Source organism: Rhinolophus ferrumequinum, chromosome 12 (genome assembly GCF_004115265.2).
Source record: "Rhinolophus ferrumequinum isolate MPI-CBG mRhiFer1 chromosome 12, mRhiFer1_v1.p, whole genome shotgun sequence".
Taxonomy (NCBI): domain Eukaryota; kingdom Metazoa; phylum Chordata; class Mammalia; order Chiroptera; family Rhinolophidae; genus Rhinolophus; species Rhinolophus ferrumequinum.
This window is the reverse complement of record NC_046295.1, coordinates 78,278,292-78,306,014: the sequence shown is the minus strand read 5'-3', so window position 1 is coordinate 78,306,014 and position 27,723 is coordinate 78,278,292. Positions and strand designations below refer to the sequence as shown.

Here is a 27,723-nt window from a genome sequence, read left to right as displayed (position 1 = left end):
TTTCATTCATTCCCTCACTCATTACTCATTGACTACATCCTGGCAAGGGGTGGGGTTGGCCCAGACACCCACTTGTAATCCCGCAATCTTTGGCTTTAAGGAATGTGCCTTTCATTTTCTTCCTAATATTTAGTTCACTGTCTAGTGAATTTTTCCTTTTTCAACCATTTTTCCCTAAGCAACTCTTGAAAGGCATCTTGGTGACAAAGACTTTAAAGTCAGGTTTTATCTGTCACTCTGCTTTGGAATGATAACATGCTGGACAAACTTGGATGAAAGACAGTACCTGATTCTGATAGTGCTGCAGTTGGTTAGTGTGGTGTTGGGATGAAAAAGGAAAAGGTTATCAAAATGAATGGAATGTGAACTAATATTTCCAAACAGAGAGAACAGTGTTTTCTAAATGCATGCTTTAAACTGAGTTCATCCATGTCAGGCAGTGAATAATTCCCTTTCTCTAATTCGCCCTTGCCTTGTGACTCTTAGTTCTTACATAATTTCTAAATGCAAAATAGGATATTGTTTAACAGAAACTGCAGTTAGTGGTTACAAGGATCTGCAGAAGTTGTCAGCAAGTTCAAGTTAGGCTTTTTAAACTCTAGTATCTATTTCTCTTTTTCTTATAGGTCTAGTTTCATTCGACTTGAATGACTCTTTGACTGCCCGAGTCTCAATTTTATGGGCAGTTATGGGCCATGAAACAATTTATTTGGCTTCTTTATTCCCATTCATTGCAATTCTGAGCGTTGACCTCCCAGAAGAATTCTCTATACAGTGTGAGGGGGTTTCCTTATTTGGCTTACGCATGAGTTTTATTATATAACCTGATTTGAGGAAATGTTTTTAAAGCTAAATTAAATTAAAATCCTGGCCATGGGCACTTAGAACAGTGTATCAGTTTCTTAGGGCATTTGCACTCCATTTTTGTGGGATATTAGAGCTTCTAAAAATACTTGGCTTTGAACATTATTAGCTTTTAAATTCACATCGCTGTCCATGTGCAGAATAGGAGATTTTGAGTCCTGTATGAATTAAAGTAGAATTCTAAGAAGTTAAGTGATAAAACTTCATGTTTCTAATTGCAATAAAATATTCATGTGCTTTATGTGTCACATGTTGAGAGAAAATTAAAATTATAGGAAAGAATCCATGCCATTTAAAGCAAGTATGAAGGAATTTTCTTTGAATGATTACCCATTTGGTAGTTATCTTGATTTAAACAAATGAAATTTAGTAGCTCAGGAATTTGCTTCAGTTAGAAGCAGAGTTGCCAGCTTCGAGAAGCACAGAAAGGCCAGGGTTGGTTCTGTTCTAACACAGCTGAGTAGCAGTGTTAAATTTTTTTACCATTTGGGGAAACAGTCTCTAGCAAGATGACTACTTAAGTTATTGTACGTATAAGGAGTTGTCCTGTTAAATGTTTTCTCTGCCCTTGCTGTAACTACAAGGTTGACGTCTTTATTGAACATGTTAATGTCTTCAGTGCTTTCCCTAAATTTGTTTCATATGAAATGTCTGAAGGAATTGTTTATTGTAATAAGTTAGAAAACAATTTTTCTTTTACAGAGGAAGCGGTTAGTTTGACTACAGGAAGTAAATTTTGCAACTGAAGCCTTTTCGGTTTAAAATGCTTTTTATTTACAGCAAGAGAAAAATGTATAGAGTTCAAATGAGACTATCAGATATAAATATTGTTGCTGTAACTATTCTTTTATAAGTGGATCAATGTTCAAATTAAGGATTCTAGAGAAGACACTTTTGTTATTCTCTTGTTTATATCTATCCTGTAAGAAGTCAGATCTGTAGGGTTCCTAGTTTGTTTATTTTGCCTCTCGGTGTGTTTGTATTAAGTCTACATCCTGAATGGTTTCTATTGTTTCAATTCTTAATATTTGTCCTGAGTTATAGTGGATATGTTTTCTTCCTTTGACATTTCACATGCGAAATAGAATTTAATGGGAATATTCTCATTTACATTAAAATGTTGACATGAGTTTATCTTAACTTTGCCTTAGTGCTCCGAAAAGTATAATCATTAACAAATCTCTAAGTTAATGTACAAAATACCAATAGAGCAAAATAAGATGATAAGTCATTCTTATACCCTAGATCTGAAGATAAAAATGAATTAAATAAAATATAGTATGAATACAAATATTCATGTTACATGTATATATGAATATGAAATAAAAATGAATTAAATGAATTAAAATGATATTTGCTTATGTTTGTGTGTGTGTGTGTGTGTGGCTTTGATTATTTGGCACTTACTGTGTGCCTCTCACTGTTCGGAAGACTTTCATATGGCAGCTCATTAATAAAATATTTTAATTTTTACTGTTAGTAAATGGCCTAGGTTGGCCAAGAGCATGTTCTTAATCTTGATCCTACATAGAAATGGGTTCAGGTCTTGTTTCTACCACTCCCTAATGGCATGGCATGAGGTAATTTATTTCATCTCTGAGCCTGTTTCCTATTCTATAAAATAGGGGTAATATTACGCACCTCAAGGGCTGGTTGTGAGGCTTCAGTGGTACATGATGTGTCTAGAGCAGTGGCCTGCTTTTGGACTTCCGTTTATTGGTCAACACTGTTGTTGTCATCTCCCTCCTCAGTTCTTTCCCCTCCAACCTGCTATAAATCTATTGAGTATATTTTGAACATTCTAGGCCTCTAGACATTCTACAAGAATATCTATTGAACAAGTAGTGTATAGCATCAATAGGATTATAATGGATGCCTTTCATGAGGACCCCAGGTAGCAAATAAGGATGAGGTGGAGAGACAAGGAAAACTTGAGTCAACTGGAGAAAATGGTAGATATCATGTTACATGCCAAACTACATGGTGAAAATAATCAGAACAATAGCAGCTAAAAAAAAAAAACTGATATGAAATCATCTGGTGCAACTATTAGGAGCTCAGAAGCTGTTCATGGATGCTGCCTCTGAAAAAAGCTCTGTGCAGATTATAGGTTGTTGGGATAAGCCTGAAGGAGAAATTGGCAGTTAAGTGTGAAGGATAGGTAGGAACTGAAAAAAAGGAGCAGAGCGAGAACAAGTGAGGACTTCCTCCAGACCACTGAGGGAAACACATTGCAGATGCTCGCCTGCCTGACAGAACAGGGAACTGATTAGGATCTAAATGGAGAGGTGAGATGAGAACGGATGATGAAGGATGTTAAAAGCAAAATGGCAAAATGAATGTGACACTGATGAAATGCTATTGAACCTGCTTCTCAAAAAAAAACTTCTGCTGGACAAGTGTTTAATATTTTCTGAAAGGGTTTTAATCCTCTCCATAATTCTTTTATCCCTTTATAGATAAAAAGGGAAAAGCTATGAAATGTTAAATTACCTCAGCCCAGAGTGACCCCGCTGGATGTGACTGAAGCACATCTCTGTGCCTTGAGTTCATATGACTTTACTGCTGGATTATATTAAGTAAGCTCTTTCACGTGAGCCACTGCCCTTGCCTACAGGACTAGGCAGGCAATAGTAGGTGGGGGTAAGATGATAAATAATAATTGCCATGAGGCCTCAGTATCGGGGACCCAATAAAGAGAGGAGACTGTACCAAACTAAGAGCTACAGGAACCATCTAAAGAGGGACAGCCATCGATTCACCATCTGTCTATACAGCTGTAGCCATGTGAGAATGCAGGCCAAGTGTTGTTACTTCTTGCTTATTATTCCTTTCTGTGGTAAATTTCCTCCTTTCTGGATGATAGGTTAGTTTATTTTTTCTATGAGAATTTGTGAGGATTAAGTTCTCCTTTTTTATTTGTCTGAAATGGGTTTTTTTGTCTTCACTCTAACGTAATAGTTTAGCTAGGTATAGAATTCCAGGCTGACAATTATTTTCTCTAACCGTTTTGAAAATATCATTCCATTGTCTTTTATCATTAATTGTTCCTGTTCGGAACTTGACTATCTACTTAATTCCATTCCTTTGTAGATAATTGACTTTCTTCCCTAGCTGTAAAAGACCTTTGGTGTCTTTACCTTTGGTGTTCTGTGGCGTCGCTATGATGTTGCAAAGTACAGACTTTTTATTTCTAGTTTACTCTGCTCGTGGTTCAGGGTTGGGGGTGGATTTCTTCCTTTTGTCATGTAGAATAACTCTCAGGTGTTAACTCTTGAAATATTGCCTGTTTCTTATTCTTTCAATTTGTTGGTGTTGGGACTCATATTAGGTGTGTGTGAAACTTCTCATTTGATTCCTCACGGTTCTTAACTTCATTTTCAGTCTTTCCACTTCTTTTTATCTATACATTACATTTTGTGTAACTTTCTCTACTACTTCATGAATTCTCTTCAATTATTCTATTATACAAGTCATCTATTAAGTTTTTAATTTCAGTGACTGCATTTTTTATTTCCAGAAGTTCCAGTCGGTTCTTTTTCAGATATGCTTCATCTTTATAACGTCTTGTATTATTTTCTTGTGATTTCTGTTGCTTCTTTTATTTCTTTAATCTTTTTAAATGTTCCTATTTTATATTTTCTTTCAAATTATTCTTTTAGCTCAAGTTCTTATGGTGATAATTTTTTCTCTATTGTGTCAGTTCTCATGGTGATTTATTTCCTTGTGCATTCATGGTTATTATTATCTTTGTTGTTTGAACATATCTTCAACAGGGATGTGTTTTTTTTCTCTGATAATCCCATAAAAGCAGGATTGTGGAAGTATTCTCCCAGCAAGGTTTTATATTTGTTTCTGCCAGACAAGCTGGGACTGATTTTTATGTTCATTACTTGGGCTGGGAATTCTTGTACCATCTGTATAATATACACAAGTTTAAGGTTTTCTTTCTCAGAGCACACTACACCCCATAGCCTGAGACCTAGACAATCTTCCTGCTGTCTTCTCTGGTCACTAGAGAAGTTTTGCTCAGTGTCACCCAGCTTAAAGAAAAGCAGAGAAAACTAACACGAAGGTTATAATAGAGGAAAGGTCTGTGATCTTACATCTTGACCTTATTGATAGTATATACTAAATGACACATGCAAGATTTTCAGTACTAAACATTACTGCTTGAACATCTTTTGTGACATGGGTAATCACGGTGAACAGCTGCTAACTTGCCACCAAACACCTCAGATTTCTTCATAACTGGAAGTATGGTATTTCATTTCTGTTTCTGGGATATGTGTCATGACTAACTTTTTGCCTCTTCTAAGGAACTTTCTTTTCTAGAAGTATATTTACAAAGTGCTTTCAGTATTTTTGTTCTTCATAGTAACTCCACAGCAATAGAGAATGGTGATCATATGGGCATTAACTTTCTAGAATCCAGGCTGTTATCTTCAGCTGTATGTATACAAAACTTAATGTTCATCATATTCTATGGTGAGGTTATTTGTTAGGGTTATTTATTAAGTGGGGAAGAGAAAGAGATCATTTCAAAACCCACCGTAACTGAAAACTCAAGTCTCTTGCCAATGGCAATGCATGAGGAACCACAGGAGAGCTGTCTTAGAACCACCTGAGCTCCTACCATATTTGCTCACAGCAGCCCACTTTGGAGTTGTGCCAATGTCAAAATAAACAGTATCAGCCTTGGCTTCTCTTTTAGCAGAAATTGTCTTTCACTTTGAGCAAATAGGTATTGCAAATTCTACTTTTCAAATAAGGAACCAGGGTGTAGGGAAATAGAAGGCCTTTTCGTAAAGCTGTTTAGCAAGTGAATGGCCCATGTGGGATTGAGATGCTGGTCTCATTTGCTATCTGTCCGTATTCTCTCCATTTCAGTGACTGTGCACCAAAGAAACCTACCATACTGGGGCTACAAGTTGGAAGACTGTTTAAAAAAAAAAAAAAAAAATCAGGAAATTGCTGGAATATTTCAAGCATATTTCTTTGGTTAACTTATTTTGAAGTTTTTCTCTGTTTTGTATTTTAGCTGCCCTTATAATTTATCAAAGACAGACTCATTGTTTTGGCAAGTTCCTTGCCTGAAAGTCTCCAACAAAAACTCACAGCACTCAGTCTGAATAGGAATTTGTTAATGCATTCTTAGTTTTGAACTTGAAAATGTATTCTAGATGCAACAGTTTGCTAGGAAATTTGAACAATGCCATTTATCGTACAACAACATTGCTCTAGACAGAGAGCTTTTTCATCTCTCTTTGTTAGTATCCCTCCTACTACATTATCTTTTCAGTTTTGTTTTCTGTGTTTTTTGTGTGTATTTTTTTTTTTTCCACCTCAAAGGCAAGCCATACCTCTTTGGTGTCTGGAATTCAGCATTAAAATGTGTCTCTTGTTAATCTTTTTGGCCAAATAAAATATCCCTTAGTCACTCTTTTCAGAAGTGGTCATTATTAATGTTTTATTTTTACAATAATGGGATTATGCTGTAAATACTCTTTTGGAAACTTAAGATTTTTTAAATTATATACAGCTTTCTCTTTCCCTTATTAAATATTCTTTGGCATTATTTTTTTACATGCTACACATTATAGTCCATCAAGGACATGACATATTTAATCAATCACATTACCTGGCGTTTGTTTCAAAGTGTTAGCTATTATAAACAATACTGTGATGATATCCTTTGTGAGCATCTCGAATTATTTCATTAGGGTAAATTCCCAGAGGTAGAATTGCTGGGTCAAAGACAGGATAAAATCCACTTCACATCTAGTCATTGACAAATCCTAGAGAAATCCAGTAGAGAAATTAGAGTTTTCAGGCATTCTCAATAGGTTGCTGTTTTTCTAATGTCAAAATTACCTAGAATGTAGGTCATAATATTCAGTGGCCCCTGCCTCCCTTGTATGCTGTGAAAATGCGAGAGCTTCTCCCTAACCTGGCCATGTCCATTGGGAAGGTGCCTGGCTGGAGCTCCTTGGTGACTGTCAGACTCACCAAGTTTGCCAGCTGTTGCCGGGGGATCACTGTAATGTTCATTGTGGTTTCATTTAGTGGTATTGCAGCTGGGCTTCCTCTGGATGTTTTCTCAGCCCCACCCCCTCCCCCAACAAATCAAGAGCTCCGAGTTGTCACTGTCAATAGTGGTTATCAGAGGGTAGAATGTACAGGGACTTCTACTTTCTAAACTATACAATTCTGTAAATTTGAATTATTTACAGCAACTGTAATTGGGTTTTAAAAAAAAAAAGAACTAAAGAGAGAGAGAAAGTGTGTGTGTGAGAGAGAGAGAGAGCGCGCGAGACCAGATAACCCAGGTTACTAAGTGCAGACGTTTAATTTTATCCACAATTTTAAGTCAGAGGCTTAGGTAGACTGAACAGGGGTGGATCGAAGGGCCGGGTGCCAGATTCCTGCTGCGCCTCCAGCCCCAGCCACACGCCCTCCTGGCTGGATTCCGGTGACGGCGGGCAGGCCCATCTGCCCTCTGAGTGGAGTGGTCACACGTCACCAGCTATGGGATAATAATTGCAGACAGCTAGCTGCCGTGCAGAATAGTGAACTCAGAATAAAATCTCGAATTAGCCCCCTGTCCCCTTCAGCCTAAAATACAATTGGTCTCTTATGATAATGACGAAATAAAATACTGGAGGCATAGCTGCTCCGGGGAATATTTACTGTCATTTGAGCTAACAGGGATAACTGTCCAGTAGTCCTCATTTGCTCTCCCCAAATTTGGGGGTAATAAAGGATGGGCCTTTGTAATTCCTTGTATTACATGCTTCTAACCAAGGGAAAAAGTGACTTTCCAAAAGCTCTCCCTGCTACTGCAACAAATGGTTTATCACTTAAGGAAGAGTAGTGGTTCACATTCTGAGAAGTCTGTCTTGGTCAAAAAATTCCTAAATCTCATTATTTATAGTTAATGTGTAAATATTTGCTCATTTGGTTGAAGGGTCAAAAGCCCTAAGCAGCCCTGATAAAAGATGTGAAGGTATAACTTTGTAAGCAGACCTACTCTGTTCGTTGTGTGAAAGTGAAAAGTTGCTTGGTGCCCCCATCTTCTCTGCTCACGACAGTTGACACTCAGCCACCAGTGTTAGTCTCTCCTTAATATTTGAAACGGTAAGGAGAAGGCAATACCGAATTGAACAGGAAGTAGCTACTCACGTCAGCCATGCTTATCATCTAAATTTATCTCAACTAAATGGGTTACAGTACTTTTGTCTTTAAACCCATTAGGATTTAGAAGCACGGGGCAGCAGTTCAGCCTCTAAAATATTGTTTTCTTTATTTAGAAACTGCTGGTCTGACCTTTTAGGCAGGATTACTTCCATAAACCGAGGAGCGGACTGGGTTAAGATTACCGAGCAGTGAAGTCATGTGTAAACAGTACCTACTTAGGCCTATGTGGATTTATCAGGGGAGATTCCCCAGGGTTTGTCACAGAAATTCTCAAGTGTAAATTCAGTCTTTCTGATTGATGGTAAAAGTGGTCTAGATCTTATTCTAAGGTGTCTGTGACTTACAGCCTCAGACAGTTGTGGTCATTCTGGACTTTTTTAGAATATTATCTCTAAGTTCTGTCACTCTGACTCTTTAAAAAACAAAATCCTCTGAGCTTCTCTCTGTCCTACAGTAATGTTGCTAGAAGATGTAGTGCCTTTTATTATTAGGATGGGAAAATTAATTAAAAGAAAACTCTCATGGTCTGGCTTAGAATGGAAATACCGAACCTCTTTAAGATAACAGTTGCTAGTTTTAGAATAGAGGTGAGAAAAAACGATGCTTATAATCTTTTTTTTTTAACGTGTCTGTTAGTGACTTATTTATTTTGCTTATAAAATAACTTTATTTTTTATTAGTTTCAGGTGCACAAGACAAAGTAATACTTAGAACGATGCGTATAATCTTCATGTAGTCTTAGATATAAGGAGATACACTTTCTAAATATATAGTGACTAACTGGTTACTCCAGATACATCTGTAAAAAATATTATTAAAGATATTTTTAAAAATATATCTGATATAATGAGTGACTGACTCAACTGACTCTTCCCACTGTCAAATAAACAGAACAGATTACTAAATAAAAATAGATTTTCCATAGTAAAACTTGGTCAGAACAATGGCGCATCCGTGGGCCTGGGATTCCAGAGTGAATATTGATTTAAAGCAGATGAGTGCTGGAATTGAGAATGAGACAGTCCTGCCTTTTTGCTGTGGCCTTGCAGCATTTGGTGAACAATGATATTCTGCTACTTCTCTATCCTGTTAGGGAGTGAGAGAGAGACTGTAGAAATACATATATTTTTGCCATCTATGTCCAAACTTTTGCACTCAAGAAAAATGCCCAGAGAGAGAGAATCTTCTTTAACATGAAAGGCAGACCCATTCCCTCTAGCGTATGTTTGTCTGTGTTTTTTGTTTGTTTGTTTTTTGTTTTTGTTTTTGCTTCTACTCAGCTAGCTTTCCAGCCTGGTTTTGTACGTGATGTTGAATATTTCAGTTGCTTCCCCGGCTCACATGTAGTGGTCCTTAGTTATGCTTCAGGATTACTACAGATAAGCAGTGTAAGAGCGTCATGGGACTCTTAGGAGTTAATGTGATTACAAAAGCAATCATATAGCCAAAGGGGAGGTATCATTGGAGATTCTGGGGAGCTAGAAGGAAGAGGATTACAGCCCCTTCCACCCAAACGGTGCTGGGGTACCTCTGGAGGGCTCGCCTCCAGTTCTCATCAGTGAAATAGTCCATGGTTGGTACGATGGATTGTCAGGAAGCATTAATCTGTTCATGATGTGGGGTGTGTGTGTGTGTGTGTGTGTGTGTGTGTGTGTGTGTGTATAGAATGACATTCTGATCTCAATTTCAGAACTAAGCTATTTTAAAAATTCACCAAGGTCGAATCATTTCTCCAAAACGAATAAGGGGACTCTCCATGTTGTTACTTATTACTCTTGTTTACAGAAGATATGAAAGTGCCCCTCTCCCCTCCTTGGAATTTTGTAAGACTTTCTGAGGAAAGTTTGTGAATGAAACAGAAGTTTTTAGACATTTGAGGTCTACCCCTGGGAATTTCCGTGTTTTTTTCATATTCATAACAAAGTAATAAATGATAAAACTCTAGGGAAGTGAAGGAGTTAAGAGGATTTTCGTGTTGGTCGCATCAGAGGAACAGATGGGATGCACGTAGGTGGGGAAACGACTATTGAAACAGAGGAGGGCTACCGTGTGTCGAAGGGCATGGGTTTTTCAGGTAGTCAGGACTTAACATTCTGGGGACTAGATTACATATCTGCTAGTGGGCACAGTGGAAGCAGAAGCCAAAGCATATGGTCAGAAAGGGAGTCAACAAGCCACCAACCAAGAGGAACAATGTGGCAGCGAGAGAACCAAAGGGAGATGAGAAGTGGATAAAGTGGTTTTGAAGTCCCTGCAGGCCTTAAGAAACTAAAAACCTCAGGTAATAAGGAAATTCACTTGGAAATACTGATACTGTTACCTTCGTTTGGGAAGTGTATGAATGGGGAAGAGAATAAAGGAAGCCAACCGAGTGACCACCTCAGGCTTTCACCAGTAGGCATGTGAGTAAAATGAGTCAAGGAAGTGAAAACCAGGTTATACCTGCCAGTCACAGAGGCAGGAAACCAATAAAAATGCTGAGACGGTAAAAAAACCGACAGATGTTATCAGTGATGAGATACAAAGTGGGACCAACCGCCCCCAGTGTTTACCTTTGAACATTCCTATGCCCCCCCTTTTAAACTATTAGTTTCAGTAAAACAAAACAAAACAAAAAAACAAAGCACAAGTTGCCTTGGTTATGTTGGAACAAGGCCCCTCCTGTTGCGTTTTTGCCTCAATGTGTCGATTTTGCCGAGCCACCTACAGGCCAAGCATCTCTTCCTCTGGCTGTCGGTAGTTTTTGCCTCATGTGGACCTCAGATTGTCTTGAAAATTCATGAGATAATAATATTGATCTAGGCACCTAGAGTGCTGGATGAATCTAAGACGGCATTACCAGCCTAACAATCTCTGGTATTTGTGGATGACTCTAAAGTGTACAGACATTCTCGTTTGAGCTTTAAAATCAATTCTGTGGTGTGTCAACAATTGCCCCTTTCTTGTAGGCGTGCAATAAACCAAAACATGAATTGGATAAACAAATATATGAATTTGATTATTGATTAGGAGAAAAGCAATCCAGTAAAACACAAAATAGCACGCACAAAAACATAAAAAGCACAAAGAGGGAGCCATGCTTACCATTTCATTAAGGTATATATTAAAAATAAACATAGTGGAGAGTTTTAGAAAAGTCCATTTAGATCAGTGGTTCATATGCCTTTTGAGTTCATGCACCCCACTGACAACTGGATTTAAAACTATAAGGATTCCCCTGTGCCCTCCTCAAAAAAACAAAAAAGAAAAAAAAGATACATATAGAGATTCCCACAAGGGACATCCAGGCAACATAAGTACATGAACCAGCCAAGTGTAGGCAATAAAGAATGGTGGTGCTTGTGTCAAAGTAGAAAGGAACGACAAGTTAAGGCAATAGAGAAGAGTGAGGTCTGTGACAAATTAGGACACACATCCTTACCTAAAGTAAATTCAAATTCTAAATGATTTTTTAAAAATAGCACCTGCTAAAGACAACACACGTGAGGTAAATTTGACCCCAGCCCCTCCAGTTTCCAATTCCAGGCTTTTTGTTGTTCTCTGTAGACATGGGGATGTTATCCTTTTTTGCCCTCAGGCACGACAACAAGCTCAAATACGTCACCAAATGGCCGAGGACAGCAAAGCAGATTACTCGTCGATTCTTCAGAAATTCAACCATGAGCAGCGCGAGTATTACTACAGTCACATTCCCACTATATATCAGGTAAGTGATTCAGGTCTCTCAGATGTGTCTTTCTTAGAAACACGTGGCTTTAGAATCGTGTTTGCTGGGCTCAGGTTCTAAGTATTTATGTCATCCTAAATTTCCTCTCCCTCAAATCATTTCGTAAAGCACTCAGATCAAGCATTGACTAGCAATAAGATAAAATACAATATTAATCTCAAGATTAATCAGTAGCCTTTGCAAACTTCCTTGGTTTGCACGTACAGTCTTAGAACTGTGATTCTTAGATTAACATACTCTTTGCTAACCGGACCACTGTCATGCAGGGTGTCATGCGGGGTCTCTTGGCCTGCTCCCCACATAAGAACACAGGACATGGTGAGGCCAAAAAGGAACACCCACAGAGCCATAGGTAGGGGAGTCACACCACTATACTCTCACTGGCGGCTGGGTTGGAGACACAGGAACCAGGAGCAACACAATTCTCAACCCTCACTGTGCCGCTTGCAGACTCAGCCACCATCTTCTTGCTAGCTCCCCCTTTTTTTTGCTAGCGTAGCCACAGCAGTTATATTAGTGGCCAATTGCTCACTGGTTACAGCTGACGGCCAACTAGCCACAGCTGATGGCCATTTGATCACAGTCGACGGCCATTTACTACCTGAGCCAGCACCTTTCTATGTGAGGCCGAGAGCCTGGAAACTGCTTTTTGGGGCTCTGTCCCCACAACCACGCAGGTTACAAAAAAAAAAAGCCAACCTCTAGGACTGAAAGCAGCATTCATAGTGGTAGGATTTGAATAGGTGACAGTTCTTTCCTTTGAATTGTTTTTCTTTTGGCTCCTGCAGGTTGTCAAAAATGGCATGAGCAAAGATCTATCCATGTTCTCCCACTTTGGGAATCTCTTACAAGTTCAAGTCCAGTTGTAGAAAAAAAAATGAATATTTGCTTCATCGTGTTTATACACACAGTAGGCACACTGCTTTCATCCCAGCCTGTGTTGGGATGAGGCAGTTAAGCAAATACTGTGCTTTTGGTACAAGTAAAGTAGTGGATTAAAGATGGAGGAAAAGTTTGAAATCTAACACCAAACAATGTTAATAATCAAACGACTTGAGTTTGCAGTTCTTACTGACATTGGAGTAGGATTGTGTAAAAAATCCATTTAGGCGGCCTAAGAATTCATAAAATATGTGTACAGCTGGCTAAGGCCGAGGCACAGCAAACGTACAGGTGCTCTAACTCGAACCCTTTTTAGGCCCATTTCCCTTCTCGCCAAGTTATTCGAGGTAACAGTGCTGCTGAGAAACGACATCCTTAAATAACTGTGGGCCAAATTGATTTTATACAAAATCCAATGTTACAGAAAATACAAGAGATGGAGGAAAGGAGGATAGTGAGGATGGGAGAATCGATGAAGACCTATGCAGAGGTGGATCGGCAGGTGGTCCCAATCATTGGGAAATGCCTGGATGGAATCGTGAAGGCAGCTGAGTCCATTGATCAAAAAAATGTAAGTACTGTAGGTTGGACTTGACTTATAACTGTCTGTGGTCCCATTATTTCTCCGCCCCCTTCCAGAAGACTCAAAGGGGTTACCTCGTTCAGTCTTCTCCTGATCGGCCTGATTTAAGTTTTTCAATCACATGATTACTTCCACATTCAAATGGGCTTGTTTTGTAAGGTTAGTTTCCATTGATACCAGGTGATGCTATTTGCACTAGAGGAGGTGAATGCTGTCATCACTGGTACTGTCAGGATTGTGGGAGTGAACCCGCTAGTGCGGGCTTAGCGTCACGTGACAAGCACCGTCCTGTCTTGCACAGGCGGTTTATTTTTCCTCTCAGGTAGAAGATGTGTACAGGCAGTGAGTCCCGTCCTGGCATGGGTGGGCGGTCCCTAAGTCCTTGTGGACGCTGACTCCCCCCGGTTCACAGCTCGTGATGATGTCACCTTCAAACTCAGTATGGCTTCTGGAACTCCAACCATCACATCCAAATTCCAGAAAGCAGAGTATGGATGGAGAAGAGCCCATGCCATCCCTTTAAGAGGCTTCCTAAAACTGTACACTGTCCTTCTTCCTGCATCTCAGAGATCTCAGAGATCAGGCGTAGTCAGGTGGCCACCTCCTGCGATACGGAAGGCTGGGGAGTGAAACCTTGTAGCTGGGTGGCAATCAATGTGCCCAACTTAAAATCGGGTTCTTGTTACTAAGAAGGAAGTGTGAGTGGCTATTGGAAGATGATTGGCAGTCTGTGACACACCTATGCATTATTAGCTAAAATATGGCAAGCTGAAATGCGGGCTCATGTTAAGAAATTGAAATCTTTCCAAATGATCTTTATTTTTGTATTACTGTATTTTTCAAGAGAATTGCTTAATAATGGCCCAATTTTTCTCCTTTTAGCAAAGTTGTTCTTAATGAATATTTGTTCCTCCAGATGGAGAAAAATGGTTCTTGAAAGTATCTTTAAAAATCTCAATTAGACATATAGCTTTGCAAATTATACTTATTCTTCCTAATGATAAGACTACTACTGGAAAAAATCCATTATCAATCAATGTAACGTCCTTAGAATAACATCTATATGCAGTGCACATGAGTCACTGTGTAAAAAGTATTTGCATGTGTTTGAATGTATTTGTGTGTGATGGGTGTCATTTCAGGATTCACAGCTGGTAATAGAAGCTTATAAGTCAGGCTTTGAGCCTCCCGGAGACATTGAATTTGAAGATTACACTCAGCCAATGAAACGCACCATATCCGAGAACAGCCTTTCAAATTCCAGAGGAGAAGGCAAAGCAGAGCTCAAATTTGGTGGCAAATCCAAAGGAAAGTTATGGCCGTTCATCAAAAAAAATAAGGTACTAATCGGTGGTATCCAGTGTGAAATGAGTTTTGTAAAGTGTGCAGATTTTGACTTTATGTTTTAGTCTTCAAAAAGCTAAGATTTTAAACCTATAGTTTCAGAATGCAAAAAAACAAACAAACAAAAACTAGTGTGCTATTTTATTTTAAAACACTATTTCTCTTTGGTGGTAGTACCTTTGCCATGGCCATTTGTCTGATTCAGATGCATTGTCACCTGTACCCTGTCACCCACACTAACAGATTACTGACCTCTCGGCTGTTTCCCATCATGCCTTTCACTCCCAAGTCCCCCTGACTGCTGGTTACCTCGGTGGGGAAAAGGGATCGTGCGCGAAATTTCTATAACAATTGATCAGCATATCTAATTGAAATTGTTTCCATGGGTTAATAACTTGGCTTTGAATTCATGTTAACATGTGGATCCATGAACATTTTTCGTTTTCTTTTTATAGTGTGATACGTAGGTGCATGACGGCATTAACCTGGCATAAAATATGAGCGAGGCGACATTACTGCTTTACCCTCAGAATAATTGCATATTTAATTTTAAAAGACTGTCTTGCTATTTTCACAACCCTAGCATTTAAGGTCTTTCATTTTCTCCCATCAAGCTGTGAGAGTTTAGGTGGTTTCGAAATATGTACCCTTCTGGCTTAAACTGGTTTAGAGTAACTGATTAGAACTATAATTCGCATGTGAAAGTCTGCATGAGCTGCTTGTCAAATATTTCTTGCTATTCTTCTGTTGCACTACTTACTAAAACTCCCACTTTCATCATATTCTTCATCCGACATACTCTCCATGTTTTCTTTTGGACCATGGCGTAAATATTTAATTGTTTGTGTTTGACTTGCTTTGGATTTCAAATATTATTTGATGCTTATTTTTGTTTTGTGTCTTATCTTCTCGTTTCTGGTTTTTACTCTGTCACTGCTCCATCTCTTATACATAGCTTATGTCCCTTTTAACCCCCCCCCCCCAGCCTCCCCCGCCCCCCCCCCGCCTCTGCCTCACCCTCTGCTGTTCCCAACGGCCCCCAGTCTCCCAAGCAGCAAAAGGAACCCCTCTCCCATCGCTTCAACGAGTTCATGACCTCCAAACCCAAAATCCACTGCTTCAGGAGCCTAAAGCGAGGGGTAAGTTCTGCTCGGGAATCCTGTCTCTCTCGCGCTTTGGTTGCCTGTTTTGTTCTGCATAACTTATTTTGTTTGTGAATGAATCCATTGTGTTTTCCCATAACATAAAACACTAAGAATTTGTGACGTGTAGTTAAAAAAAGGACAGAAAGAAGAAAGAAGAAAGGAAGCAGGATGGAGAGAGAGAGAGAGAGAGAGAGAGAGAGAGAGAGAGAGAGAGAGAGAGAGAGAGGAGAGAGAGAGAGAGAACCAGCCAGCCCAGAGTTCTTTTTGTCTTTAGTACATTTCGAAAGGACTTTTCTCCACTTCCCTTTTTTTTTTTTATTTATTGGGGTGACAATTGTCCACTTCCCTTTTAAAACTTCTAAGTCATTAATATTTCACCTTGATTTTGCCAAAACAGGGAACTTAGATTCAGTTTCTAAAGTTAATGACAGATGAGATGAAGAATTGGAGGTCACTGTATAGTCAGAAGATGTTTTGCTTCCCAGTTACTGACGCAATGTGAGTGTCGTGAAGACACTTGTCTCTGACTACGCCTCAGGTTTCAGAGGGGAAATGCGGGTTACAGTGGTTTCTTTAGCTATCCTGGTGAACTTGTAAGGTGTTGATAAAAATTCTGATAACATATCCAACTGGAAAAGGCCTGATGCAGTAATTTCTCCTTAAAGAATGAAATAATAATAGCAGCTGATGTTTATTGAGTGCTTATTGTATGCCAGATTGGGTGCTCCTTTACTTTTTTCAACCTAAGAACTGAGGTACTAAGATTCCTTATTTCACTGATCAGAACACTGAGGCATAAACAGATGAAGTTAGGAAGATGGACGGCCAGGAGGTAAAGCCAGGGAGCCTGTTCCTATGGTCTGAGATTCTGTGACATCCACATCGAGGGAGAATCTGTCATGATATGGTTGACTCGTACGTGGGTGTTATTTAGACTCAGGTGGGCCGTTCTGATCGAGACCGCAGGTGCTTAAGTCACAGCCTTTTATGGAATTGCTCCAGGAACCCAAAGTAGATAGCAGTTTGATAAAAGATTGGAATAAAGTAATAGCTCGTGTCCTGACTAAATCTAAATGGTCAGTCTAGTCTAGGCTGTCCCAAAATATTGTTGATAATGAATAAGGAAGTGTGACTATCAAGAGGAAATAAACATTTAGTGCCTTTAGTACATCCAGTAAGTGCTTCCTGTGTCCTCTCCTGTAGCAAGACAGCTATAGTGGGATGTGTGCTTCCACAAACGTAATTTCTGCTCTTCCCTGCTTCTGTGGAAAAAGGAATGTAAATATCTAATAGACAATTAAGTTGTTCTGTTTTAAAATAAGAGACAAAACCCCCCATTACTTTATATGCAGAGTTCCTATAATAAGGGAATCTCAAAGTTTTATGCAAAGAATACAGTTGGTAGAACTGTCTTGTTTTAAAGTGACCCAGCCTGTCAGGTTAGGAATTAGAAAATTAATTTCTAAGAAATTTCAAGGCAGCCATCGTTAGAAGTCAGATTATAGCTTCCGAAGTGGATGGTGGGTCACATTGAACTCTATCCTTAGATCTCGATTCTGCTGGCTTCTAGAACTGCCCATCCGTCTCCAGTCATTATTTGAAGAATTTCCAACAGATGACCAGGTGTTTTTGCTGGACTGTAAAGTTTCATTTTAACTGTAAACCAGTTAACCCATCTCTGCCACTTCCAAAAGCTTTGCAGAGCACTCATTTATTATATTTATAATGAATATCTCTGTCTTGTCTTTTGGAATCTCATGACGAAAGATGTTGACTATTCATGATTGTTTACCATTTGTTTCTATAGTTATTCCATTCTTCCCTCAACATCACACAGTCTGTTGGTTGCAAGTGGTTTTTGAATCTGTTTCATGGTATTCTCTAAATGTTTAGGAAAAGACCAAGGAATATCAGTAATCAATAACTATAAGATAAAGGTGGCAAAAAAAAAATATAACACGTAAAAACAAAAAGCAGTGAACTGGGAAACTGGTTATTTTGATAATTTAAAGAAACTCTCCCCCCGCCCTTTTTTTTAACCATGATTAGCAAAATGAATTTTATTTCTTACATCTCAAATCTATGTTCAGGAAACCTGTTAAAAAACATTTCTAAACAGTGAGTGTGTTTTCTTTTGCGCACACACAAGTACAAACTTGTGTACTTAAAACATTAGTAAGTAAATAGAAACATATTTTTGCTTCCCTTATGTTAGTTGGGGTCAGATTTGATGTCCTTTCCTTCAGGAAGTGGCAGTGCAAAAAGAAAAAGAAAATACATTATAGAAGTAAGATTAGGAAGTTCAAAACAAAAAATACATCTGAAGTTTGGGGAAATAAATTTGATTGTAAAGCAATTTCAAAGTGGAAGATATATGGTTTACTGTATCCATGACTAAAATGATACAGTTCTTGCTACTATTTTATTTATTCTACTTTTTAACTTTAAGGCTATTATGCCAAAGATAGGAAAAATATCCTAGGAAAATAACAAATCTGTGATTTTAATATGTCTTCAAATTTATCATGTTTGCAGTTTTCAGATCCAGATTTCAATAATCTGTTTCTATCAGCAGAATGTGTAAATCTTGTGCAAACATTTCTTAGCTGATTTTATTTCTAAATAATTGAACAGGATACAATAATTTTTGTTGTACATCGTTGACATTTACAAGAAAATTCTGTTTCACTGAACATCGTTAAAGACTGGTATGCCATTTGAACGTTATTAACCACTATTTCATATTTCATCTTTACACTAGATAGTATGTTCTCAATTTATAATCTACAAAGTGTAACTTTATTGTCTTAAATTAGGATTTCTTTTTCTGGTCTGAGCCAGGGACTTCTAAATCTAAAATATAGATATATTTGCCCCAGGTTTTAGAGTTCATTGTATGGAAAAAAATGCCATCAAAGTTGATCAAAGATTTTGGAAATCTTTACCAATTGTTTGTCAGATGTTACAATCTTATGGATACTTTTATTCATTTTTTTCTTGTTCTCTTACTGATTATTGGCAGACTCAGTCTTTCTGTTTTCACAAAGAACTCATGAAGAGGACGATAGGGAAACCCACGTATGCTTTTGAAGCTAGGGACTATGTTGTAAGTTTACCTGTGATGGCCAGGTCGTACAGTCACGGCACAGGCACTAACCCCATTGACACCACCAAGACTGGGGACCCCGATGCATTTATTCTGCCACTCGAGAATTGAAGTTCTCAATTGAGAGACCGCCCCACCACCACCACTGGAGAAAAAGCCTAATTGTATAAATTCAACCACAGGCTATTTCATCCAGAAAACTTGCATGAAAAAAAGGAACCAAACTTCCCTCTGACAATCAAACTGCCTAAAAATGTCAGTAAGCGGACCTTGGTTTCTCCCCCTTTTCATTGATGGTGACTACATCTGAGATGATGCCACTTGGTAGGATTTGACGGCAGAATTTCCCCCATAAAACGCAGCTGCGGAGCGTGGTCATGGGACGATGACGCTCTTACAGACAGCTGTTGTGTAGCACGGTCACCCAGGCCCACGCTTGTAACAGATGGATCCCGACCAGAGTTATGCCATCACGCTCGGAGAACCAAAACAAATCCGTGAAGCGTGAGCAAGGTCAGAGAGGAGTAAAATGACTTTCTGTGGACCAACAACACATTGCTTATATATTTATTTTCACTGTCCCCTTTCTTTGTACTTGAGGTTAGTACCTGTGACTGCCCAATAACACATGGATTCGCTAGCTCTGTGTCCCCTCATGTGTTATTGACACTTGTGGCTCCCAAGGTCCCATAATTGTCGCCTGAAACTGACAGCTTTGTAGTTCTTCAGGTGTCTCACAGCGCACCTCATGCAGCCTTGAAAATATGCTCTTAGCAGATGATTCAGTGTCTGATTTGAAATGATCTAACTGGCTGGCCTGCAACATAAGACCGAGAACCAGTTTATAATCATGAAAAGGAATACCGTGTGCCGTGATGGTTCCGCTGGCAGGTTATCCATCACTGTCCACTTCAGAAAATGGAATTTGTCTGAGAATTTGGTATTTCCTATTTCTATTGGGACTTACTCCCAATCCTAATGACTTCTTATTATTATGAAGTGGTAATATTCCTAGGCTGTGCGTTTTGACATTAGAATTCTGTTTTTGTTTGTGTTTCTTTTTTTTTTTTTTTTTTTTTTTTTTTTTTTTTTTTTTGCTTTTAAAGAAAGAATATGTAACTTTAAATAATGGAAGCAGACAAATACAGAGCAGATAACGGACCGAGTTCAAATCTCGGCCTTTGAATTAGCAACGTTTAGACAATAATGTATGAGAAAACATTTTCATATGGCACTGTGCTTTGTAGGGAAGGTGTTGGCAAAGTTTTCTGCTGTGCACCATTAACTGTTGTCTGTAAAGAACTCAAATTGTGATGAATAGATCTGTGCTAAACTTCACAGGAGGGGCGCAAGGAGTTAAGTCATGAATGTGACTGGTTGGGCCCTTTTTCCCCAAAAGTTTAGTCTTGCTACTTTCCTTCAAAGTCTCCTTTTTCTTCATAGAGACAATTTCTTTAAAAGCTTAATGCCTACTTACAAAAAAGTGCCAACTTTGAGTTAATCTTAAGAATGAGATTTTCTAAATCTGGTTCAGGAATTTTGAACACCCTCTGTCTTCCCACTTTAAAATCAAAAGGCACGTATGTTCTGCTGTACTTTGTCCCAACATAGTTTTGGATGCTATTATCAGTTAGCTGAACTTTTAGGATTGATAACAGCTAAGTAAATATGCACTGAACTCTCAAAATACCGCATTAAAGTCTCAAAGCAGGTCTCACCTATTCATGAAGAACCAAATGTTTGGGTTTGTTTTTTTTCCCCTAATTTTGATCTGTTTTGGGTCCAGTAAACATTGTACCTTCACTAGCCTTAAGGCCCAGCAGGATTATAGCTGCTATCTGTGTCCTGAGACAGTTGACTATATCCCAGAACTGACTTTCAAGAGCAGGAATTAACTCCTGTTAATTCCCCCAAACGCCACATAAGCCCCGCGGATGGGGCTTGTATGCCATGGAAAGCCTCCAAAGACCCTTCCGCAGAGCAGGAGGTGGTGTGTGCTGCTCAGGTGGAGGACAGCATCGTCCTTCTGCCTCCAGTGGGGCGCTGAGGGGCTTTCTGGCCCCTGGAGGTAGTTCACCTGCTCACCAGTTTGAGAATTTGCCTTAATGCCTCCAAGAAATGCCAGTGTTCACATATGTCAGAATTCCTTAATGTAAAAATATGACTTGTCGGGGCAGCCGGTTAGCTCAGTTGGTTAGAGCTCGGTGCTCTTAACAAGGTTCCCGGTTCCATCCCCACATGGGCCACCGTGAGCTGCACCCTCCACAACTAGATTGAAACAACTACTTGACTTGGAGCTGATGGATCCTGAAAAACACAAATAAGTAAAAAGTTTTAAAAAAATATTATGACTTGTCTGTGGTGGAAGTAATCGCTTTTCAGACTCTTTTAGTCTGTGTAAAACTTTCCGTGGCAAATTTGGTGAACTAAAGTCCACGTGATTATTTCTGTCTTTTATCATCATCGTATGTCACTCACTACAAACTTAGCCTAGTTGATATCCAGGCTGATGGGACCCTATAGAACTGACACCAGAAACTCTCCTCCGTCTTCATTCTTTGCTTTGGCGACATACGTGGCAGCTACAGAAAGGTTTTGGTGGGTATCAGCCCCTCTCGTGAACTTTGCACAGATCCGCTCCAAGTCATTTTCACAAAGCGACAGGTGAATTTATGTGTTATGCTAATGCGGTGGAGATGACCGAGTTCTTCTTCTGATGTGTTGTTTCTCTCTCTCTCTCTCTCTTTTTCCCGTTACCCTCCTTCAATTTTTACGCGAAGCTTTCTCTCAAGCTGGTAAGCACAATTGTTCCATGCATGTCCTCAATCGAATCAGGTTTCTTGGTGTGTGTTTTGTGGGTGCTGTGCCATATGCAGCCTAACTTCAAAGTTAACTGTCGACTTGTCTTTCTCTTCTGTGTGCTTTTGTTGCTGTTTCTTTTCCAAAGCTTGGAAATATAAAGGTCGAGACTCTGCTAGAGGCGATCTGAATCTTTCAAGTTGCTAAGAAAATTAACGCTTAACTCATGATTTGGTTTTCTTTATTATCGGGGCCTTAAGAGGATGATAAATATGGATCAACTTCATTGAAATATGAAGATAAATATTAACTATTGGGAAGTTTACTTATTGGGTCATTTTGAATTAAAGTGAATTTAAAAGTTGAAAGATGCTCCTTCGCGGGAGCCACAGAGCAGGTGACAAGCCCTGGGAACCCAAAGGAGACAGGTGGGAACGATGCCAGCCCCGAACTCGGGTCTAAGGCAGCCTGCGAGAACCGAAACCCATGAAATCTTGAAGGTGCTACATAAACACATGGGTGCCTTGTGCATGGAAGATTCAAGGAATCACAAAACGATTTTGTGGCCAGGGCAAAAGAGCCTCCTAAGCCTTTCTAAAACAATTTACTTAGTGTTCTGTGTTGTTTCTATTTAATTGTAGAGCCTTAGTAAACAGACTAATTGTTACATTTATTAAAAGACACTCTTAACCAACATAACCCATAACTATACTTCCTATATGTGTAAGTTACATAGTATTCTCAAACCACAGCTGAGGCTATCCTGAAATTATGGACAATGATAAATGGTGACAATTCAACCAGGAACGAGACCATCACTTTAGGAACCGCGGTTGATGACGTAGGATTCTATTTTACAGTTAATCTGACACATACACATGTGTAAGTATATACATACACGTATATACAGAATTATTTCAACCCGACAGTATTTGGCAACTGACGCAACCCTTCAAAAAACAAATATTTTATTTAATGTAACATTTCTGAGACTGACATAAAGCCCCGTGATGCGTCCTTGATTAAGGGTTCTACAAGAAGGAAAGAGCTACATGTTTAAATGAGCTGCATTCCTCAGCGCTATGAATCTGGGAGAAACTAGGACTCTCTCGGGTGCCAGGGTCTCTTTCTTGCCCTTTATTTGTTCTTTTGCTGAGGTGTTAGCAGCAAACCTAATATCACTGGGCGGTCTTTCTCTTTGAGGCACAAGTCATTTTACCAACCTGGTATTGAATTGTTGCTTTTACCATTACTTCGAAGCTGATAAAGAAGTGAAGTGTCACAGAGAGGGTTTGGGTGTAAAAACAGTAAAATCTGGAGAAACAGCTTATGCTTCTGCCTTTTGAGGGGGGTCGCTCAGAAGCACGTGTTCGATTCCAGAAGCTGTAGAACAAGATCCTCGTAGAGCCAAAGCCAGTTAAAATGTACATCTACGTGTGTGACCCCCTCGTCCAATCCCAGCGCCATCTGGTTCTTTGGGACCTGGGCTGCTCCAAAGATTGCAGAAAATCTGTTATGACTCAAAGCTATAAACATAAAATTCCTTCATGGCAAAATGACTCATAGGTCAGAGTATTGTTTGAAGAAATTCAAGCTTCCAAAGGCTAATTGGAGAAAATGACCTTTTACGGTACTTCTGGAAACCTTACGTTTCTTTGGATCTAGAAGAAGGTGTTGGCCTGAATCTCCATGGGCAACGTGAAGTTTGTCGGAGGCATGGTTATTGAGATTCATTTTCAAATAACAACGCAGAAACATAGACCATCTATCTATAGAGACCTAACTGGTCAATCAGACTGACTCCTGGTCTATTTATTATATAATTCATTTCGTTTCTATAAATCATCAGGGTTGCATTTTGTTGTTGTTGTTTGGGGTAAGAAGTCCTAAGTACAGTGTGTTTTATTTACAGACTTCTTTGCAGCTGTTTATCCACCAGTGCAAACTTTACACCTGTTTACAGTCTAGACCTGCATCGTCCGATGTGGAAGCCATTCACCACATGTGGCGATTTAAATTTTAGCTAATTAATATGAAATAACATTTTAAAACCCAGTTCTACAGTTGCACCAGCCACATTTCAAATGCTCAGTAGCCATGTGCAGCCACCATGCAGATACGAGAACATTTCCATCATTGTAGCAAGTTCTTTTGGACTCAGAGCATATAGTAAGCCTCAGCAAATGTTAACAAATCAACACTGAGAGCTTGCTAGATTTCCTGACTTCTGAGGCCGTGCATCTCACACTGTGTTTTGCCGATTCCAGCATGAAGGAACAAAATGAAACAAAACCTCGGTTCTAGAAAACATGCTCATGTGTGTTCAGTGAACTTAGCATGAGAACAAACTACTGAGCTTTCAGCAAATTGAAAAGCACATGGTTCAGGTCTTATATATAACACAACAGTTTATGGCCAAGAAAAAACACATCTGATTTCTTCTGATATTGAAGATTAGTTTGTTTCATCCTAGTTTTAGAGGCAAATTGAATTTCTTTGGTGTGGCATGAGGGCAAAGTCACTTCCATTCTGGTTTCACTCATATCTTAGCACTACACACACACACACACACACACACACACACACACACACACACACACGTCTTTGAGGACTCTGCCTGAAACGTCTTTGTGTGGCCCTGGTAGTAAACTACGTGCCGAATGCCACACTTCCAGCACAGCACCCTAGGAACTTCCATCACAAGCCCCCGTGTAAGCCACTTGGCAGGCTCAGCTCAATTTTGGAAAGACGTTATCCGAGTCCCTTCTTTTCCACCCACTCCCCACTCCAGCCTCGCCTTTGTTTCATTGGTTCCAAAGTAAAATCTCTTCTCTAAATTCCCTGGCTTATCCCTGGTTCTTGACTAAATTTCTCTTTGTGAAAACAGCCTCATGTAAGTAAAAGCACTTGATCATCACAGCTTCTAACAAGTGACATACGTAAAAGCCTAGACACTCCCTGTGGGGTATTTTCTACTTCAATCTCGTGCTCAGAGGAAAGGCAGCCGTTGCTTTGGAAAGGGAATCAGGGAGCAAAATGCACTTCTGGTGGGTTAAACGCAGCTGAGGCTGACTCCAGACGCTGTGGGAAGTTGATGACGAGGCCGGGAGGGCATCTTCTATGAATTTTCGGAGACTACCCTAAAGATGTCAAAAAGAAGTGACCAGACTTTCAAAGGCAGCAGGGGAAGAGTACATGAAGGGGAGGGGAAGGAACTATTTTTCAAATGTCCTTTTCACCCTTATTCTCTGAGGAACTAGATGTCCCATCTGTCACTTCACGGGGATGGAAACTTTTGACCTCAGCCTGTGCAGAGAGACAGGAAGGAATAACTCAGACTAGGGGGAAAACGCAGCACCTTTCACGTGGTACAGTTGACGGGGGCACTTATCACTGTTTTATAGAGAAAACTTAAAACGTCCTTAAAGCTTCAGTGTCGCCACCGACACTGGCAGTAATGTGGAGGCTCAGTCTCAAACTGCGTTTTTCACCCGTTCTCCCCGGAGTCTGAAGTGTTTCTTCCTTTCTCCCCCTGTAGCATTGCTCTCGCCTTCTCGGAGGCAGCTCGGCCGGCGCCCCTGGGACTTGAAGTGGTTGTGGGACCTGTGTAGCTTGCATGCCCTGATTCTGCCTCTCAGCTGGGTGTTGTGGGAAAGGGCTGGATTGATTTCACAAACACGTGCAGACGTCTGCACCCCCTGGTGTCTGGGGACTCTTTCCTGCAGGCCTTCTTCCGTATCTTTTGGCGAAGAGGACCGTAAGGTGTTCTGGCTTATTTCTGTTTGCATTCACAGGGTGCAGCACCGGAGGATTTCAGCAACCTCCCACCTGAACAGAGAAGGAAAAAGCTCCAACAGAAAGTCGATGAATTAAATAAAGACATTCAAAAGGAGATGGATCAAAGGTAGAGTGGGTCAATATGGCTCCTGAAGAAATTCAGGTTCCGTTTGGAAAGATGGGAACTCCAAAACCACATTTGAATATAAGTGCTTGTTTCCACTCTGTGTTGTGTCATACACATTCTGCTGGATTGCTTTATTCCCAAGTGGGAGGGTTCTTCTAACCAGTGGGTTTTCTTCTGTGTTTTGGTAACAAAATGCATATGGTTCTGTCTTTTATTGTGAGTATATAGGTGAGTGTTTTTGTACAGATGAGGAAGAGAAAAGCGGCCCGACTCCCACCCTCTCTCTTGCCCCTGTATCTTAGCTTTGTGTCCAAAATGTACTTCTCCTTCTATTGGAGGATAAGTCACAATCAGCCTTCCCATAGGTCCTCATGTCTTCTTATCTTTTTATAGAACGTATTGATGGTGTCTAGAAAACAGATCGCGGGGCCTTATTAAACACACCACCAGCCGTTAGAGTGTCAGTGTTTGCTTGCTCTGAGGAGTGTCTGCGTAAGGCTCCCACTGCGGGACCTCCCAGTTTTCTGAGCTGCTTTGTCAGTTTGATCCTAAGGATGCTAAGTTGGTGCACATGCCAAAAAAAAAAAAAAAAAAAAAGTCAGGAAAGATTTGATATCTCTTTTAATTTGTACTTCCCACCCCACACTTATAACCTCTATAACACTGTCATGTCACTTGAGGGATACTGCCTAACAATCCCGATCGAAAAGCCACTTTATCGTCTCTCAACTTATATCTCACTGAGTGAATTAGATGACTCATTCATCTGTGTGAGCTTTTATGCTCTAAAAATAGGCCACAGGGTCATCCTACATAAATTTGGTTATATTGAAGCTGGGGTTAAAATTTGGTTATGCAAAAAACAAACACAATGGTAAGGCAGTACAATTTCATACATGCCAAAGAAAAGTTTTCTATTCATTTACCTCGGTTAGGCCGACTCCTGAAAACAACAGGTCATTTTATAAACCTCGTTACAGTATATAAAACTTTGGCACACATATAGTTAACTTTCTTCTAGCTTTGTATTAGAAAGATACTCCATGCAATGAAAATTTTATCTTTGTGCTTTTTATTACGTGTGGGACCAAATACAAAAAGGGTTTATAAAAATATAAGCCAATTAAACCTCTTGTTGTTTAATAAGTGAGCAGTTATATTTTGTACAGGAGTAAGAAGTTAGGACTCAAGTATCTGAAATTACATTTTATCATTTGTTGACAGACTTTCATTGTCCAATATCATGGAAAACAATTTGTCTGTCACTTGGGTGGTGGCTGTGGAACCTGGTTAACCTTTTCACTCCATAGCAGTCCTTGCTGCTAATAAAGCAAATCACGTTCACCTGTTCACTTAATGACTCTTCACAGAGCATTTACTGAGTGCAAGTAATATTCTAGGCACTGAGGGAAAAGCAATGAGCAAAACATATAAAAACCTCTGTTGTTGTGCAACTTATGTTTTGTGCAGAAAACATTAGTTTTCAGCAGAGGTGACATGATCTGGGAACTTTTTTTAATCATCCAAAAAAGGCAATAAAGGAGAGAAAAAATACATAGAATAGGCAAGACAAATGAAAAGCACAAATTTGGATGGTAGATCTGATTCTGTGTGTTTTTATCGCAGAATTTGGACAAGCTCCTTAACCTCTTAATACCTCAGTTTCCTCATCTTTAAAAGGGAATTAATGTGCCAGTTTGTGTGAGGATGAAACGTGTCTGTGCTAAGGACAATGCCTGGCACATCAGTGTTTGTAAAATACAATGAATTCATATGTTAAATGTAAAGAGACTGTATGTTCCAATTGAGAGAGTTTTTCAGAGTGGACAAAAAAAGCGAAATCCAGCTGTATGCTCTCTACAAAAGATATGTCAACTCATAACATATAGAAAAATTAAAAGTAAACGAATGGAAAATACATACCATGTGAATGCCAACCAAAAATAAACGGTGTGACAACTGACCTCCAGGTCAAAAAAAAAACCTAAACTGTTCAACTCAAGAGGATCAACTTCATAATAATAAACGATTCAAAGCAAATGGCTCAGTTCATCAGGGCGATAATAAAACTTTAAATGTGTAAGGACTATAACAGCGTAACCTCGAAACCCAGAAAGATTATGCTCTTAACCTTTTGTTACAAGAAATACAAATGCATCATCAGAGTAGGTG

At 39.5% G+C, this 27,723-nt stretch overlaps 1 protein-coding gene across 5 annotated transcripts in view; it reads left to right on the top strand.

Annotated features, from left to right (window-relative positions):
• The window catches only part of FNBP1 (formin binding protein 1), a 115,910-nt gene that overhangs the window by 75,705 nt on the left and 12,482 nt on the right, over positions 1-27,723 (top strand). For 2 of the 5 annotated variants that reach the window (XM_033123835.1, XM_033123834.1), the window contains exons 7-10: positions 11,639-11,767; positions 13,095-13,241; positions 14,396-14,593; positions 25,442-25,551. In XM_033123835.1, the coding sequence (XP_032979726.1) occupies positions 11,639-11,767; positions 13,095-13,241; positions 14,396-14,593; positions 25,442-25,551 (584 nt within the window). Of the gene's footprint in view, positions 1-11,638; positions 11,768-13,094; positions 13,242-14,395; positions 14,594-15,640; positions 15,737-18,764; positions 18,849-21,628; positions 21,644-25,441; positions 25,552-27,723 lie in introns of all 5 variants that reach the window. The other 3 variants (XM_033123830.1, XM_033123832.1, XM_033123833.1) reach the window with 3 other exon arrangements.